The 16925-nt window shown below is 38.3% G+C and overlaps 1 protein-coding gene and 1 long non-coding RNA gene across 2 annotated transcripts in view; one reads left to right on the forward strand and one right to left on the reverse strand.

Moving 5' to 3' along the window:
• Nucleotides 1–16925, forward strand: part of ADGRV1 (adhesion G protein-coupled receptor V1) — a 438752-nt gene that overhangs the window by 93007 nt on the left and 328820 nt on the right. The window contains exons 35-41 of the mRNA XM_034773174.1: nt 3409–3539; nt 3823–3922; nt 4799–4978; nt 8088–8251; nt 8982–9075; nt 11158–11190; nt 13990–14068. Coding sequence (XP_034629065.1) covers nt 3409–3539; nt 3823–3922; nt 4799–4978; nt 8088–8251; nt 8982–9075; nt 11158–11190; nt 13990–14068 — 781 coding nt within the window. The remainder of the gene's footprint in view (nt 1–3408; nt 3540–3822; nt 3923–4798; nt 4979–8087; nt 8252–8981; nt 9076–11157; nt 11191–13989; nt 14069–16925) is intronic.
• The window catches only part of LOC117878749, a 35627-nt gene that overhangs the window by 13011 nt on the left and 5691 nt on the right, over nt 1–16925 (reverse strand). The window lies entirely within an intron of this gene.

Raw genomic sequence — 16925 nt, forward strand, 5'->3', positions numbered from 1 at the left:
ATAGGGGCATATGTAGAGCTTGATTTTGCCTTTTAATACCTGTTTTTTCTTGTGCTGAAACAATGACTATTGATACAGACAATACAACTCCAAACGCCATGTTATTTAATATTTACTGTATTACTAAATAGTTTGACTATCCATCAGTTTAAAAAAGTTATTTTCAAGATAAAAATATTGTACATCTCACACAATTTTTAGGCAGGTATTCAATGTCCCTAAGCCACATACAAATCACAATGGATAAATCTTCAGACTTGGGTAAGACACTAAAAATTAAAATAGGGGAAAAAAGTGAAATTGACCTAATGAAACATTTTCAGTCTCAAGAGATCCTTTTATATTTGTTCCAGTCTACTGAAGGCAGAAATTGTATTCATATTGCTCACTTTTACCTGAGTTCTTTCTGGATATGACAACCAAAGATCTTAGTAATACTGGTCTCTAATGGACTACCCAGAATCAGTAAAAGTGTTCACTTAGATTTGAATTTTTATTCCAATTAATTTTTGATTAATGATAAGTGCTCAAGATGAATGCACATTCTAACTGATTCCCATATCATAATTCATTTTGTGTGAACAATGAAAAATCGTATTGTATTGTATTGTATAATTTCAAAATATGCTGTGTCTTATTTGTGCATTTTGCAATTAGGTACTAAAATAACTAGTGTGATATACTAAGTATTGATTTTGTTTTGAAATGGATGTGCAAAATTCTCAAATAGGATAGAATGTGTTTCAGTGCACTGTTAAACAATATGATGATGTTCCTCTTTGGAAACCATAGATCTGTTATATATACTCAGGTTCACTGCTCTTCAGGAACACAATCATAATGATGTCACATTCAATAGATTTTGAACTTTCTTTTCTATCAGAAACAGCAGTGGAGCAGCGTAAGGCGAGGTGTGAACATCAGCACAATTCTAGGATTCAGGGTAGCAGCCGTGTTAGTCTGTATCCTCAAAAAGAACAGGAGTACTTGTGGCACCTTAGAGACTAACAAATTTATTAGAGCATAAGCTTTCGTGGGCTACAACCCACTTCTTCGGATGCATATAGAGTGAAACATATATTGAGGATCCAGTTTTGAGAGCTCATTCTTAATCTTTCCCTGTTTGCTGTATAGGATGCTGATCAGGTGGTTTCACAGTTTCTTTGAGAGTGTGTGACACAGTCTCTCAGCATAGTCTGTGTGATATGTAGATTGTAATGGATTTTTTACCTTTAGTCCTTTTGGTATGATGCCCATCTGCTTGCATTTGGAAAGCATTTCCTTCCTAAGGTGCCACAAGTACTACAATTCTAGGAGTTCACTTTGAACATTTGAAATGCTGATGCCTAAATACATATACTATTCTACTTTATTGTAAATGGGCTTAATTTTATGTTTGTATAATTTATATATTTTCTTAAAATTATTTATACTGCTTCTTTAAAAATTATTTCTATTGTGATCTCCTAAAATTACCAGTAATAACTAATTTCTGTCTCATTTCAGTGATGGACAAATATGGGATAACAGTGGTTCTTCAACAGAACAGAAAATACTTAGAATAATTTTATGATGTCCTTCCTGTCAATTTTAGCAGCATAATACTACTTACAAGTATTCTGTCACAAGGCTGCTCTAAATTACACGGGGCTGAACCTGCCCCCCTGCCCCTATGATCATGAGGAGCCAATGTGGTGTAAAGCCATCTTAGCCACATACCTTTCCTTCCCTTTCTTAGCTGCACCAGGCTGAGCTCAGGTGCATCTTTGGATCTGGCTCAGATCTCACACACTATAATCCAGGAAGAGTTCAGTTAAAAACCAGTGGAGTCACATTGGTGTCATATCATGATACAGACCCAACTAGTCAAATCATATGCCCATTTTATGAAATAGTAAGGGATACAAGTCCTAGCTGGCCACATAGACTGGTTTTGCACTGGACTATTATCCAGAGAAAAGTAATTGCAGGGTAAAAAAGGAGAGGAGGAGAATCTTGCCTCTTCTGTGAGTGGGTTTCACATAAATATAGAGGCATTTGGTCCTTTCTCAGCCAGCCTTACCTTCTCCCCTCTTTTGCCCTTCATCTGGGTTTGTTCAGAGGCAACTTGAACCATGTAGTTCCATGGGTTTGATTGTGCCCAGGATTAGCAACAGTGGGAAAAATTCTAAATCATTTCTTTGAATATCTCTAATAGAAACTGGTCAGAAAGTCATTTTCTGGCAGTAGAAATATTGAACCCTAAAATATGGTTTAAGGAGGAAAAATATAATCTTAGCTGCATGCATTTTCTTATATTTTAGTGAATAAAAATGTTGCAGCATAAAACCTTCAGTCAGCTAAGAGATGTGTTTTATTAACATACCCAGATATCTTGATACTGTAGGTTTCTGCACATTTTCCTTCTTTCAGAAGCCAATGCAATACTGTATGTACTGGCAAGCTTAAACTGTTGAAATACATATGCAGTATGCTTATGTTTTAGAAATAAACATCTATCATATAATGTGTATGTATACATATATATGTTCACCCCCCACTATACATGCTAATATGTATCTTTATGTTGATACAATATATAAAGCCTCAAGCCATCTTTTTATATTCATGATCTTATTTTTATCTTTTTGTTTTTCATACATTTTTCGATGATTGCTATACTGTTCATTAGTTTTGTATTAAATTGTCCATTAGACTGAATGCTAGAAATACGAAAAGTATAATTATTGTATATTTTATAAATTGACATTGACAACACTTCGGTCGATCGATATAGTTAGTATGTCTTGAGAAATCATAGGAAGCTATTAACTTTTTCTGAAAAATTTCTTTTGTATTTTTAAAAATCTATAACTGATGCTATTATGTAAGTTAAAACTCACATAACTGGAATTTACAGGTAATTGCAAGCATTTTTGTGCATGCATTGTGGAAAATTACATTACAGTGCAATATTAGAAACATGTATATTTCTTGCCAGTGAACTGCTATAGGAATTTACTTGTCATAGCTAGTACATAAAGTATTTATTATCTTGCATAGTCTATGGATTGCCATTGTTCTGGTGTTTGTGCATGTTCTGGTGGGTATTCATTTTTGTCTTCGTACAGTAGTTGCTTTATAAGTCCTAGCATGCATTTGATAGCTCTTTCCATTATATTTTTCAAAACTTAACTAAAAACAGAACTGAAAGGTTTAGAATTTGGATTTCCCCTTCTTCTTTTATGCTAAAAGCAAATATGTGTTACATAGTAAGCCTCACTGTAAAGTATCAGTGGGCACTTGAATTTCTTGGTTTTGGAAAAGTTACCATGATTATGGAATGCATGCTTCTGATTCTGATTCTGACTGATACACAGCAAGGCAGTTTCCCTACACCAAACATTTTCTTATGTTCTTTATTCTTAGGAGAACAATTGCAGTTCCACATCCTAAGAACTGCTCCTGGACTGGGAAATGTTACTGTTAATTGGAAAATTGTTGGGCATCATCTAGATCAAACCTTTGAAAACTATTCTGGAATACTTTTCTTTCCCGAGGTAACCCCATACAGAGTAACTGTGTTCAGCAGCAAAAGCTAGAGATAATATTGAAATTAAGGCTGAAGTGGAAAGGGGTGAACACCTTTCCAAATAGTATTGTTTCCTGACCTATTTGATAGTTGTAGCTCTCTATCTTAGAGGTCTGAATTGTAGGTAGCTTTTAATTTTTGATATTTTAAATTTAAAACTACTTGGAAGGAATCATTCAAAATCTGTGACAGATAGTGCCCTGGTTTTTGTACAGTGGTAACTAATCTATTTTGCCACTTAAAATAAACAGGAGTCATTGAATCTAACATTCTGTGTTCATCTGCTGGATGACCCTATTCCTGAAGAAAAGGAAGAATACCAAGTAGTCCTATATGACATCAGAACTCAAGGTAATGCAAAAATGTAGCATGGTGAATCTCTAAGGGGAAAAGGATGTAATCTGCATTATTGTTTTAATTTATTTGTGACTTTTTAAAGCACTGTACTTTATTTCTTAAGTTGTGAAACTTTGTTTCCGTGTACTGAAGTTAGGTGGTCCTTCTTTATGTGCATACTGGCTCTAAAGTGTTCTGACTGGTATGTTTTGATTGGTTTTACAGTGGGCTCAACTCTGCCCCGCAAATTCTGTGGGAGCTGCACCCCTGTAAATAGGAGCAGAATTGGACCCAATAATGCCTTTTGGTTATAGTTGCTATGAAATAAGCCACTATTTATATCTGTTCAGACAATTCTTCTTGTACAGTCACAAGCAGACTTCCCCATTGACTGTTGATTTCTGCATACAAGGAGAGCAGTAGATTCTATTCCTGCCATTCAGATTATGCTGTGGGAGAAGCATCTAGATCTGCATTTCCTCTGTACATAATCACTATTAAACAAACATCCATTACTAAAGCTGGGCTAGATTTGCATAGGAGTTCTTGCTTCCAGGTGCCCCAGCCAGGCTGGCTTACCCTGTAATTACCCATCATATGAATGTCCATTGGATGATATTCTGTCTTCTCATTTGATATTATCCTTTCATTAGATATAGCTTTATTGTGTTGTATTGTGCTATCTTTGTTGTAGAACGTATATGGATCCACACTGGCCATAAAAACACAACAGATGCTATCATGTTCTCCCTGATTCATTGTACTGGGAATATGATTGACTGCATGGCATGTTGTAGGAAATAGTAATACAAACTGCCATTGCTAATATTAAAAAAAAAATACTTCAGCTGCTTAACATTCTGTGTAGTTACTCCATTGACTGTTTTACAGGTGTTTCTTCAATGGGTGCCGCTGCCTTGGATAGCCAAGGGTATGAAGCTGTTTTGACAATAGAGGCCAGTGATGAACCACATGGAGTTTTGAACTTTGCTTCTTCATCCAGGATGGTTTTGATCCAAGAGGCAAACAAAACTATTCAACTTTTCATCAGCAGAGAATTTGGGACTTTAGGTTTGTGTAATTTCTCTAGATTCAGAGGTTTTATGTGTCTTCTGCAACACATTCTTGTTTGGACAGAAAAGGTCAATGGGAGTCAGATGAATCAAATGTTCATCTCTATGTCTGCTCTCTTACTTTCAGAATCTTACTTGCAAAAATGTAGTTACAGCCAAAGGTTAGAGAGGACAGTAACCAAATATTCTTGCTTTCAATTTTAGTCAGTCCCCTCCAGAAACTTACCCAAATCCCGTCACCTCTAACTGCCTGCAGCGAAGGACTTCTACCTGCATAACAGTGCTTCCTTGTGATCCACCAGTTCCTGCAAAAACCACACAAGTAGTGGGGAGAATGGGCCTTTAAACCTAGGTCTTCATGAAGCTCTGCTATTTTTAATGTCATTCCCTTCTCCTGCCTCTTTTTGAAGAACCTTACTGCCCAGTATGGTGATGTGTTGGTCCTTCAAGAGATATTTCCTAAAGCTGTTTGGGTGTTTATGAGAGATACTTGTGTCCCTGTTGCTGTAATTATTATTAATATTTTATTTTATTTTATTTTGTTTTATTATTACATAATAATCAGCTGTATTGTGGTAGGTTGGTGCCCCATAGTGCCAATCACTATACAAATATACTATTAGGCTTGGCAGAATTCAATTTTTTAAAATAATTTCAATGGATAATATCAATGTTTATTTTAAGTGGTTTTTAATTTTTATTGATTTAAAATTTCACAATGACAAGAAATTGTAACGGTCAGGCAATGGGATGGTCATACAATAATTATTTAATGACAGTAGATGTTGAGATTCAAAAAGTGAGTTTTATAACTGTTAAAACATAAATTGTCAACATCACATGTCAAAATATACAACATAAATAGCCTTAAATAAGTCTCTGATAAGTTCCTAGGAAGCATTTTTCTTACTTCACCTCTCAGTAAATTTTGATTATTATGGGTGAAAATATTTTTTCCTCAGTTTGTGTGTGTATGAGCAACTCAATGTTTACCAACATTTACTGATAAAAATCTAATCCTTCTAAGCCTATATGTAGTAAATTACTGTTCCTGCCCCAGAGAGCTAATTCTCTAAAGGAGAAGACATAACATTTGGATAGGATGAACAACAAGGCAGGGTTTGGAGAGGTGGGGTAGGAGAGGCAGGGTAAAATAAATGTGGGTGCAATTTTTAGCTAATCAGAAGTAGTAATTATAGTTCACCACCTGCTTCACCATTATGCTATGACACACCATAGAGAGCAACTGATGTGAAAAATAATTATTACTTATACACTAGGACAAAGTCTCCCTCTTTCTGAGCAGTTGCAGGTATCACCTGTATAATATTCCCAACTCCTTCTAGCACAAGAAGTGAAGGAATGAGCCAGAGTCAAATTTCCTTTTAAGTTCATGTAGGTTTCCATCATTTTTTGTTTTCTCATCAAACATAAAATATTGTTAGGGATTATGAATAGTTTTCAAATGATTATTCCTTGATGAATGCAGCTATTTTCCGTTTCTCTTTTAGCAGAGGTCCATTTAGGTAAATCTCTGATTGCTCAGATATTTTTGGCAGTAGTATATTCAGGGCCGGCACAACCCATTAGGTGACCTAGGTGGTCGCCTAGAGCGCTGCGATTGGGGGGGCGGCGACCGCGACAGTATTTTGGCGGCGGGACCTAGGGCGGCGGAAAAGCTAGCAGCACTCCTGGGTATATTATAAATTAGATTGTAGCCAGGTGGCAGATGGTCATAACACAAATAGCCACTCAGTCCCCCCATCTTCAAATCTCAGGAAATTGATAGCTTCTTGTTCTAATGGACTAGCTAGTCTATCACTTAGTATTGATCATAAGTGGTGATACTGGTGATACTGCACTTGGCTTCTGAGGGTGGATGCAATTTGCAACACTGTGTTTCAGAATGAATCATACCTTGTTTGTTACCTTGTATTGGCTGAAGGGAAGGAAGGGGGAACAACTAGGAAAAGAAATAAGAATTGAATAAAAACAGGACAAAAAGAGATTAAAAGTTGAAAAAGGGGGGAAAGAATAGAGATGTTAAAGAAAAGGAGACAGAGAGTGGCAAGAATAAAGTAGAGAGATTGGCTGGGATTTTCAAAGACTCACTTTCAGTGGTAGTTGGGTACCTAACTCCTTTAAGCCCCTTTGAAAGGCCCCCTATTCCAGAACATGGCATAAGGAATAGAAGGTGTGGGTAGGAAGGTGGGTGGTTAAAGGGCTGTGCTCATCCATTATTCTAGTGCAAGAGAAGCTGAAACAGAACATTTTGGAAAAAAGAACGAGGAGTAATTGTGGCATTTTAGAGACTAACAAATTTATTTGGGCATAAGCTTTCGTGGGCTAAAACCCACTTCATCAGATGCATGCAGTGGAAAATACAGTAGGAAGATATATATACAGAGAACATGAAAAAATGGGTGTTGCTATACCAACTCTGACGAGACTAATCAATTAAAGTGGGATATCAGCAGGAGAAAACAAACTTTTGTAGTGATAATCAGGATGGCCCATTTCAAACAAGAAGGTGTGAGTAACAGTAGGGGGAAAATTAGCATGGGGAAATAGGTTTTACTTTGTGTATGTGTCCATTTAGTTTTACTGTGTCAAACCCTAAATTTCTTAATTAGATTGTACTCCCCTTTTTGCTGGGAGGAGGCAAAGAAAAATCTCAGCAAAAATACCCACAAAACCACATTTTCTCCCTTTTGCAAATCACTTTTAAATTAGTAAAGTGTTTAAAAAACAAGGTCTTGAAGCCTTTTTTTCCTTTGGAAGAGGGAAGAAAGACGGTCTTGAGGTTAAGGCATTGGACTGGGACTCGAGATGTGGGTTTTAATTCTGGATTACATTACAGACATCCTGGGTGACCTGTTACAAGTCACTAAGTGCCTGATTCAAAGCACACTGAAGCCAATGAAGTCACTCCCATTGTCTTCAATGGGCTTTGGATCAGGCCCTTAATCTGCCTGATGGAGTTGCCTATCTGTAAAATGAGGATAATGCTCCCCTTTCCTGCACTGTGTCTGTTTTGTTTATTTGGATTTTAGTTAAATAGGAATTAAAATATAAGAACTTTTTTTGTTTTGTTCCACATTTACTAGGTATTATCAATGTTACATATGCAACACTGCCAGGATTGCTCAGAGTAAGGAATCGGACAGAAGGGACCTTGGCTGAACCAGGAGTTGATTACATACCTGTGTCTGGTTGGTTGCTTTTAGAGGAAGGAGAGACATCAGCTTCTATAAATGTTACTATTCTAGAGGTAAATCTTAATCCTTGTCATCAATACACAGTAGGGTGACCAGATGTCCTGATTTTATAGGGACAGTCCCGATATTTGGGGCTTTTTCTTATATAGGCTCCTATTATCCCCCCCCCCATCCCGATTTTTCACACTTGCTATCTGGTCAGCCTAATACACGATTGTCTTTGACTTCAATGGGTACAAAATCTGGGTCTTAACTCCCGCAACTTGTCTGTCATTTCATGCTGTATACTGTTTCATTGCTGCTCAGAAGAAATAATGGAAGGATCTTTTTGACCTAATCTTAAACATGGAAACCAGAGGGTATAGTTAAACACAGAGAGTGGCTACAACTAAACATGCATGGATGGAATCAAACTCTCATTAAGCTTCAATTTCTACCTAGAATTCAGAATAGTCTTCATTGCCTACAGACTTATATGGACTGATTGCTACATAGTTTTCTTTTTCAGTGGGTACTTCTAGTGCTTTTTAAATTCACAATGAAAGGAATATGTTCAGTTTTTTTGTCACGGTAGTGTCCTTTTAAAAAATATAATACTTTATTTCATACATATTACATGAGGATCAATTTCAGACCTAGTAATGGTATTTTAAGAGGGTAGGAACAAATGAATAAAGTCTAACATAATTTAAAATTGTTGGGGCATAAGATAAGTGTTGTTTTTGGTTGACTCACGTCTTAAAGGATCATAAAAGGACAATTTACTGTGCTTTTGTTCTGCAGGATGATATACCAGAAGTGCAAGAATTCTTCCTGGTTAATTTAACGTCAGTTGAACTCGTCATGAATCCTTTGATGTCATTCCCTCCCAGACTGGGTACAACATCTGTATCAGTACCATATTTACTTCACAGTTTATATGAATTGTATATATGTAATAACACATTGTATTTATCTTTATTACAGTAGTATAATGATTTAAGGCACGGTCAAGTCAAAAATAACTGAAAAGGAGGCTTATGCAATCATAAGGCTTGCATTTCTTGGGATTCAGACAAATGGTGGGGTGATTTTATGGGATGTATATTATCAATTAATCCAGGGGTTACCATACGTCCGGTTTTTCCCGGACATGTCTGGCTTTTCGGCAATCAAACCCCCGTCCGGGGGGAATTGCCAAAAAGCCGAACATGTCCAGGAAAATGCTGGCCGGGCACTTCCCCTCCCGCGGCTGCTCTGCTCCTCCCCTGACTCTTCGGCTCTGTTTAAGAGCCGAGCTGCCCGAGCGCTATGGGCTTCAGGCAGCCCCCTTGCCTCCAGACCCTGCGCTCCCGGCTGGGCACTTCCCCTCCCGGGCTCCGGCGGCGCAGGATCCGGAGGCATGGGGGCTGCCCGAAGCCGGGAGCGCAGGGTCTGGAGGCAAGGGGGCTGCCTGAAGCCCATAGCGCTCGGGCAGCTCGGCTCTTAAACAGAGCCGAAGAGTCAGGGGAGGAGCAGAGCAGCCGCGGGANCGGCGGCTCTGCTCCTCCCCTGACTCTTCGGCTCTGTTTAAGAGCTGAGCGCTACGGGCTTTGAGCAGCCCTCATGCCTCCGGACCCTGCGCCGACGGAACCCGGGAGGGGAAGTGCCCGGCTGGGGGCGCAGGGTCCGGAGGCATAGGGGCTGCCCGAAGCCCAAGCGCTACCGGCTTCACGGTTTGCTGGGCAGCCTCCAGACCCTGCGCCCCCGGCTGGGCGCTTCCCCTCCCGGGCTCCAGCTGCGCTGGGGAAGTGCCAGCCAGGGGCGCAGGGTCTGGGGGCTGCCCGGCAAACCGCGAAGCTGGTAGCGCTCAGGCAGCCCTTTTCGCGTGGCTGGGAGTGGGAGGGAGGAGGGGGCGGAGTCAGGGCGGAGTTGGGGTGGGGAAGGGGCGGGGCTGGGGTGGTAAATGGGTGGGGCCAGGCCCCCGTGGAGGGTCCTCCTTTTTTATTTGTTCAATATGGTACCCTAATTAATCTCAATTTTAAAAAACACCTTTGTCATTTAGTAAAATGTGTCTCATGAGGAAAAGTTAACTTGCATGTTGAAATTTGATTCTTGTATTCTAATATGAAAATAGTTTGGACAATGAGAAAACTTACTGCTGTACATTTCACCAGTGAATAATTATTGCTGGACTAATTCAAATGTCTTTGGGTGTCTAATGCAGCATGGTGCCTGTGATGCATTGCACAGGTCAACAGATGGGATCATTCAAACAGAAGCTGGTAAACAGGGATTATTTCTCAAAAAGTAGCAATGCCTATTAACAGAATCTCACCAGAGAAAATGTTAGGGCTGTGGTGTGCCTTTTAGGCAAAGCAGGAGAAGTTCCAGTAAACATTCTACACCAGACAGTCATTGTGCCTCTAGGAGCTTACGAGGTTGCAGGGGGATCATGGCCATTCACGTACAAGGTGCAGTGTGGTCTGCTGGCCTCTGCAGATAGGAGCAGGGCAGGAGGGCCAGAGGACCTTTGAAAGAGTAACACCCATAGTAGCACGAACCTTACACAATCCTTGCATTCCATGAGCACAAGGATTACCATTGTGTCTGGTCTGTATGCAAAGAGTATTAAAGGGTATTCTCCTTATGCCTCCTCCAGAGTTCTGTTCTTACCCTGGTTACTGTTTACTTAGTGTGTAAACATATGTTCCAAAATAATACTTTGTGTAACTGGCCAGTGAGATGACAGACTTCATAAGGTCTCTTTTTATCACTGTTTTTATTACATTGGTTTTGGGGATAAACTTCAATGAATTTCTTAATCTTTTAATGATCTTCATTTATCCTCTTGCTTGGTTAGAGTCCTGATCCAATGGCAAAATTCCCATTGATTTCAAAGAGAGCTGAATCTGACCTCTAATGTTAAAGAAATGTGTTTATTGTGTGCTTCTAATAGTTTCTCTTTGACCTCTTTTCCCTTTTCTTTGCATGCGTGTAGAAATGACTGAGTTGATTCATTACAGACTGAAAGGTAAACACAACATCCAGTGCTGATTTATGCAGGTTGAGCTGTGATTAGTTGACAGATTCAAACCATAAATACTTATTGCTCATTCAAAGAGTAACACATGGGTGAGACAAATTATCTTCCAGAACTAAATTCGGTGACAGGCTATTTATTTAGTCTTACCGTGCATTATTAGAGGTACTTGAACACCTTCTTGACTTACAGTAACTTAGCCCTGATATAGTGGCAAACCTAGGACAAATATTGGACGGGCTTGCAGATGCACACATTATATATAGGGATAAGTTTTAACCCCTGATTTTCCTTGATAACCCTGAATTCTAGACACTAAATATTATAGTAGAATCTTGCTAGTCTACATTTCCCTGTCCACACATTTCATAATTTGCACAAAATTATCAGTTTCCTCATTTGCCAGCAAAGATTTAATAGAGAAGTCAATATTATAAAATCTCGTATTACTTCATTATGATGTAAATAAATTAAGGTACTATACAGATGTAAAAATAAGGGATTAAAGAATATTTTGAGATGCATCATGCTCGCTTTATTGTTCACTTTACTTGCTAAATTTCACAATTTAGGAAGTCAGAAAGGGTTAGTGCTAGGAATAGGCTGAATCCTGGCCCGATTGAAGTGAGTGGCAAAACCCAATTGATGTCAACAGGACCAGAATTTCACCCACGAAATATTATATTATAGGCAGTGAATGAGGAAAGTTGCACAACATTTTTCATTAGAGTCAATTGCTTATAACTTTGCCAAACTTCAAGCATTTGTGCTAAAATGCCCCATGTTGGATGTCTGACTCAGGCTGTATCTTTCAGTTTCAGCAAAAGTTATTCGACCATTTCTGAGAATGAAGTTGGGGAAAATTCATTGTTTCTACTCTTTTAAATGTCTGACATTTTCTAGAGAAGATCTAGTGCTTCCATTCTGTGAAGCAGGGACTTGAAATTGCATAGGGGTGTCACCCGGGTGAAATGTTTGTTTTGCTGTTCTTGTTAAAATCCACCAAAATTTTGCCAAGCGATAACACATAGAAAATTCTCAGTTCCCACATGCTTAGTAGATGCTTGTTAGAGCGTAGCAGCTAAATTCTCCAAAGATTCCGGCTTCACTCTGCTCCATCTTGGGGCTTCAGAGTTGAGCAGGAGTTTACCTGTGATTGCTCCACCTGGCTACAGGGAGCAGCTGTGGAGACTGCCTCACCTGTGCTCTCAGTGCTCCCACTCCTGACACTCAGGCAGCATAGAAGAAAAGGAGGAAAGAGCCTCATTCAAATGCAGAGGGATGAGGACTGGGGAGTGGGAACAGACGTAGAGATGGAGAATGAGGACCAGGAACCTGGACTGGGCAAAAGGGCAGGAGCTGAGGGGGATAGGAACAAAGGTGGGAGAAGGGGAAGAGCCGGGAAGAAGAGAAGGGACATGAGAAAAGGCAGGAGCTGGGTGGAGAGAATAAGGGAAAGAGTTGGTAAGGGGAGTCGAGTTGGAGAGTATAGGCAATAGAAAGAGAAGGGAACAAGGAGAAACTGAGGGGCATAGGGGCAGAAAGGTCTGCACTCCCACCGCACACATTTCTACAGAACCTGCAGTTAAACCCATTATTCCTCATCCTCAACAATCTTTTCCTGTCTAGCAAATAACTGTGAACCCCACTGATAATGTGTGTCCCCACCCCTCTAGTGGCAGGTCTAGGGTAACAGTCATCTACTACTAACAGTTGCTCAGTTAGCTCAAGTGATAGAGGTCTCTGCCATGGACCTAAAGATCACAACCCTACTGATGACACATGTGAAGAGTAAATATGGTTCCATAGGATGAAATTTTAGTTTTTTCCATTTTTTTTCATTATTATAAAACATAGGAAATTACAAAAACCAAAATATTTAAAAAAATAAGGTTTCAAAAAGAAGTGTTTACATTAGGAAATGCCTGAATTAAGGTTGCCCGTGCAGTGCTGTGATCTGAACAAGTAAAGTGCTACATTCTTTGAAAAATCAAACCATAGGCATCTCATATTAGGTATCCAAAATTACTGGACACATTGGATATTTATTTCTCTATGCCTCAGTTCCATGTATGTAAAGTGACTATAATCATCTTCCTCATGTCCCAGGGGTATCATGAAGATAAATGTATTAATGTTTGCTGAGCACGAAGTGTAAGAGTGATGAGCACCATAGAAATGCTCATAGGAAAATTAGTTAATCTGAACTCAGAATGGGGTTTAAGTAGTGTACAGTAAATAAGGAATAGGACCACGCATTGAATGATGAGGATAAAAGAAAATGTTCGATAACAGTTTACTCGGGATTACCATTCATCTTGTGCATTAAGTGAGGGAAGGGTCTATGGAAAAACTAGCATGTGATCATAATGCATGTGCACCAAGAGGCCAAATTAAGGTTGCACAGGCAACATTAATTCTGGTGTTTCCTAACTTTTCAGTGCTGGGCTTTGCAACCTTAATATTCTTGTAATGTTGCTTTTTTATTTGTTTGTAATGTATATACCTGTGGTAAGACGGAGATGTCTATTTATATGTCAGTATTTGTGTGGAAGATAGTTCTTCATTTTATTCAGTGGGGACAAGGTTTTCTCTGTGCATTACCAGTTAATCTGCCCACTCTCTTCCTCTCTCTTTCCCACTTTGGAGACACAAAGTGCTGCATATTCTGTGCGTAAAGCTTATTGGAGTTTGTGTAACAGATTTTTAACCAAGCCCTAAAAACAGAATATAAATAGATTTTCTTCTTTCTTTTGATATTTATTTTAGTCTTTTGCATTTTGTCTTTAGATGCAGAAGGCTTGACTGCTCAGATTATTATTGATGCCAATGATGGAGTGAGAGGAGTAATTGAATGGCAGAATACCAAGTAAGTCTCCTCTTCCATGAAGAACCTAGTCTGTGATTAGTTGCTTGAGTACCTATTCATTCTCCCTTGGAAATCAGTGGCAAAACTCCCACTGATTTCAGTGGAAGCAAGATCAAACCTTTGGTGTGGCAAAGCAGCCTTAAAGTCATCTGAATTGGCAAGTGAAGGATTTCTCTTACATTGGGGAATCATCAGGTAGTTTGGGGCTTGTGCAGCAATTCGTTCCTTTGCTATCCCTAGTTTTGGCCTTAGCTGCTTTGGTTTACACCATGGATGAATTGTGTGATCAGGTGGCCCCAGGAATGGGGAGAGGGACGTAAATGTAGTTCAAGCCAATTTCCCTTTCCCCATCACACTGAATTTCACTGAACACACCTCAGAGTTAGCTCAAGATTTTGTGGGGGATGTGTGTGTATTTTTGTATGTACACCTCTATCCCAATATAATGTGTCCCGATATAACATGAATTTGGATATAACATGGTAAAGCAGCCTTCCGGTGGGGGCGGAGCTGCGCGCTCCAGCGGATCAAAGCAAGTTCAATATAACACGGTTTCACCTATAACGCGGTAAGTTTTTTTGGCTCCCGAGGACAGCGTTATATCAGGGTAGAGGTGTATATAATATATATAGTCTGCTGTAAAGATAAAATTCAGCCCATTGTGGAGGTCTCTCTCTCTCTCATTCGGTGTGTGTGTGTGTGTGTGTGTATATATATATATAGTAGCTTGATTTAGGGTGTACTGCTAATATTAATTTGGATAATATGGGAATTTAATTTATTAATTTATTGTTATTTGATTTTAATGATAATATTAATAATAATAATTATTATTAATATTAATATGGGTTTTAGGCTTGCTAATTTGTTTGATTAGAAGATAAAAGTTTTTGTTTTGAATTAGGCTTTATAGAATTTATAAAGGACCCTTGGGGGTATGACAGGAAGCTTACAATGAGACAGATATAGTTTTAAAGACTTTTTATTAAAATTAATAATAGTAAGTAAATGGTAAAATACCCAGAGTTACAAAGTTACAATTGTATTACTGCTATTTAAAAGATACACATGATAATATAGTATTATATGCAACAAAGCTTTGGTTAACATACTTACACTTTTTTTTGATAACCTGGTGGTAAGAGACACAGGACTAGCCTTGCGGTTTAGGTTTTTTAATTTTTGAGTGAGGGATGCAGTGCTTAGAAACTGCTAAGCGCTATTAAAGCTGACTAGGGTGTACTTGACTAACTTAAACTTAAATTAAAATTTAATAAATAAACTAAGAATAAAACTTAGGGAAACTAGTCTTAGCCTAGTTTTTTTGAAACTTAAAGTTTAAGAAGAACAAGTATAGCTTACAAATAGTAGCAGTTATTGTAGATAGAGTGGAGGAAGTAAATGAGAATAGAGTAAAGTGAGTTTGGAGATAGTGAGAAATGGAGATGGAGTAAAGTAAGAACAGAGATACTTTATTGAGGTGGGTTACCTTTTTTATAGGGCAAATTCTAGACCTTTTTTTTTATTATGCCTACATTTTATTTTTTACTTACAGAAATGTTAAGGTACACTTACCCCATAGGCTAGTATGTATGTATGTATTGATGACAGGTATGTACGCACATCAGTTTTTTGTGGTGTAATTGTTAAGTTTGTGGGGAAAAAAACCCTATGCCATTTTCATTGTCTATTGGTTTAGATAAAAGGTCATAGACATAGGCGTGGGTACTCATTTATTTAGGTAACAAGCTATAGGTTAACTTTGCTTTTTGAGTAAAAGGTTTTAATATAGATATGCTAACTTTGCCTTAGCTTAACATACAGGATATAGCCTGTAGGTGTTTTGCATTACAGCCAAACTTACTTTAATATAAATTTATAAACCTATTACAATAAACCAAATACTTAAACTATAAGAAAAGATATATATATATATATATATATCTACACACACACAAGCAAGCAGGTTAGTCTTATAGGCTACACACCCTTTTTGTAGCAGTAAGTGTTAATGCATTAGCAACTGTAACTTCACAAAAAAAAAAAAAACATAAAAAAATCAAACCTGTGGCCTATGCCTCATATTTAATGTCACCAATTAAACTTAAGTATAACAATTGTAAAAAGTACCTATTGGTAACCAGTTGAGCCATACAATACTTTTATTTTCTAATTGGGCCTCAGCCCAATCATATTACACTCATCGCACAACCCCCTTCACTAAACACTATTGCTGCAAAAAAAAAAAAATACTGAGGTAAAATCTATTAAAACACTATCTTTATTACCAACTGCCCTACTATACATGTCTCCTTAATCTTTAATGGCATTGAGGGCCATGATATATTTCATTAGCGATGCATACCTAATAGGTGTGCCATCAGAAGAAGTAAACCCATTTGTTTCCCAACATGGTAGAAACTGTGTGAGAGAATTGCATACCCATGCAGAGTCTGAAAACAGACAGATATTTTGGCATGTGGTGGTGATGGAGAACTGCACACAGTACTCCAGCACACAAGCCACTGCAGCTAATTCAGCATATTGAACCGAATGTGTTTGATATATTAAGGCTTATATATATGTATTAAGGCTTATATAACGTAACTGGGACACTCTCATGCCTCTAATTTTAATGGCATTGAGGGCCAAAAGATGATAGGGTATTTTAGGATTTGGAGTGATTAACACTTGAGCCTTGACAATGGCCTGTTTTAGCTGCGATACTGCTTTTGTGTGTTGCTTAGTTTATTTTTATTGGACACCTTTTTTTTTTTTAATAGCTGGTACAAGGGACCTGCAATGGAAGTAAAATTGAAGATGAAATTTTTGTGGTACCCAGTTAAACCCAAAAAAG

The sequence above is a fragment of the Trachemys scripta genome, chromosome 6 (assembly GCF_013100865.1).
Source record: "Trachemys scripta elegans isolate TJP31775 chromosome 6, CAS_Tse_1.0, whole genome shotgun sequence".
Lineage (NCBI taxonomy): Eukaryota > Metazoa > Chordata > Testudines > Emydidae > Trachemys > Trachemys scripta.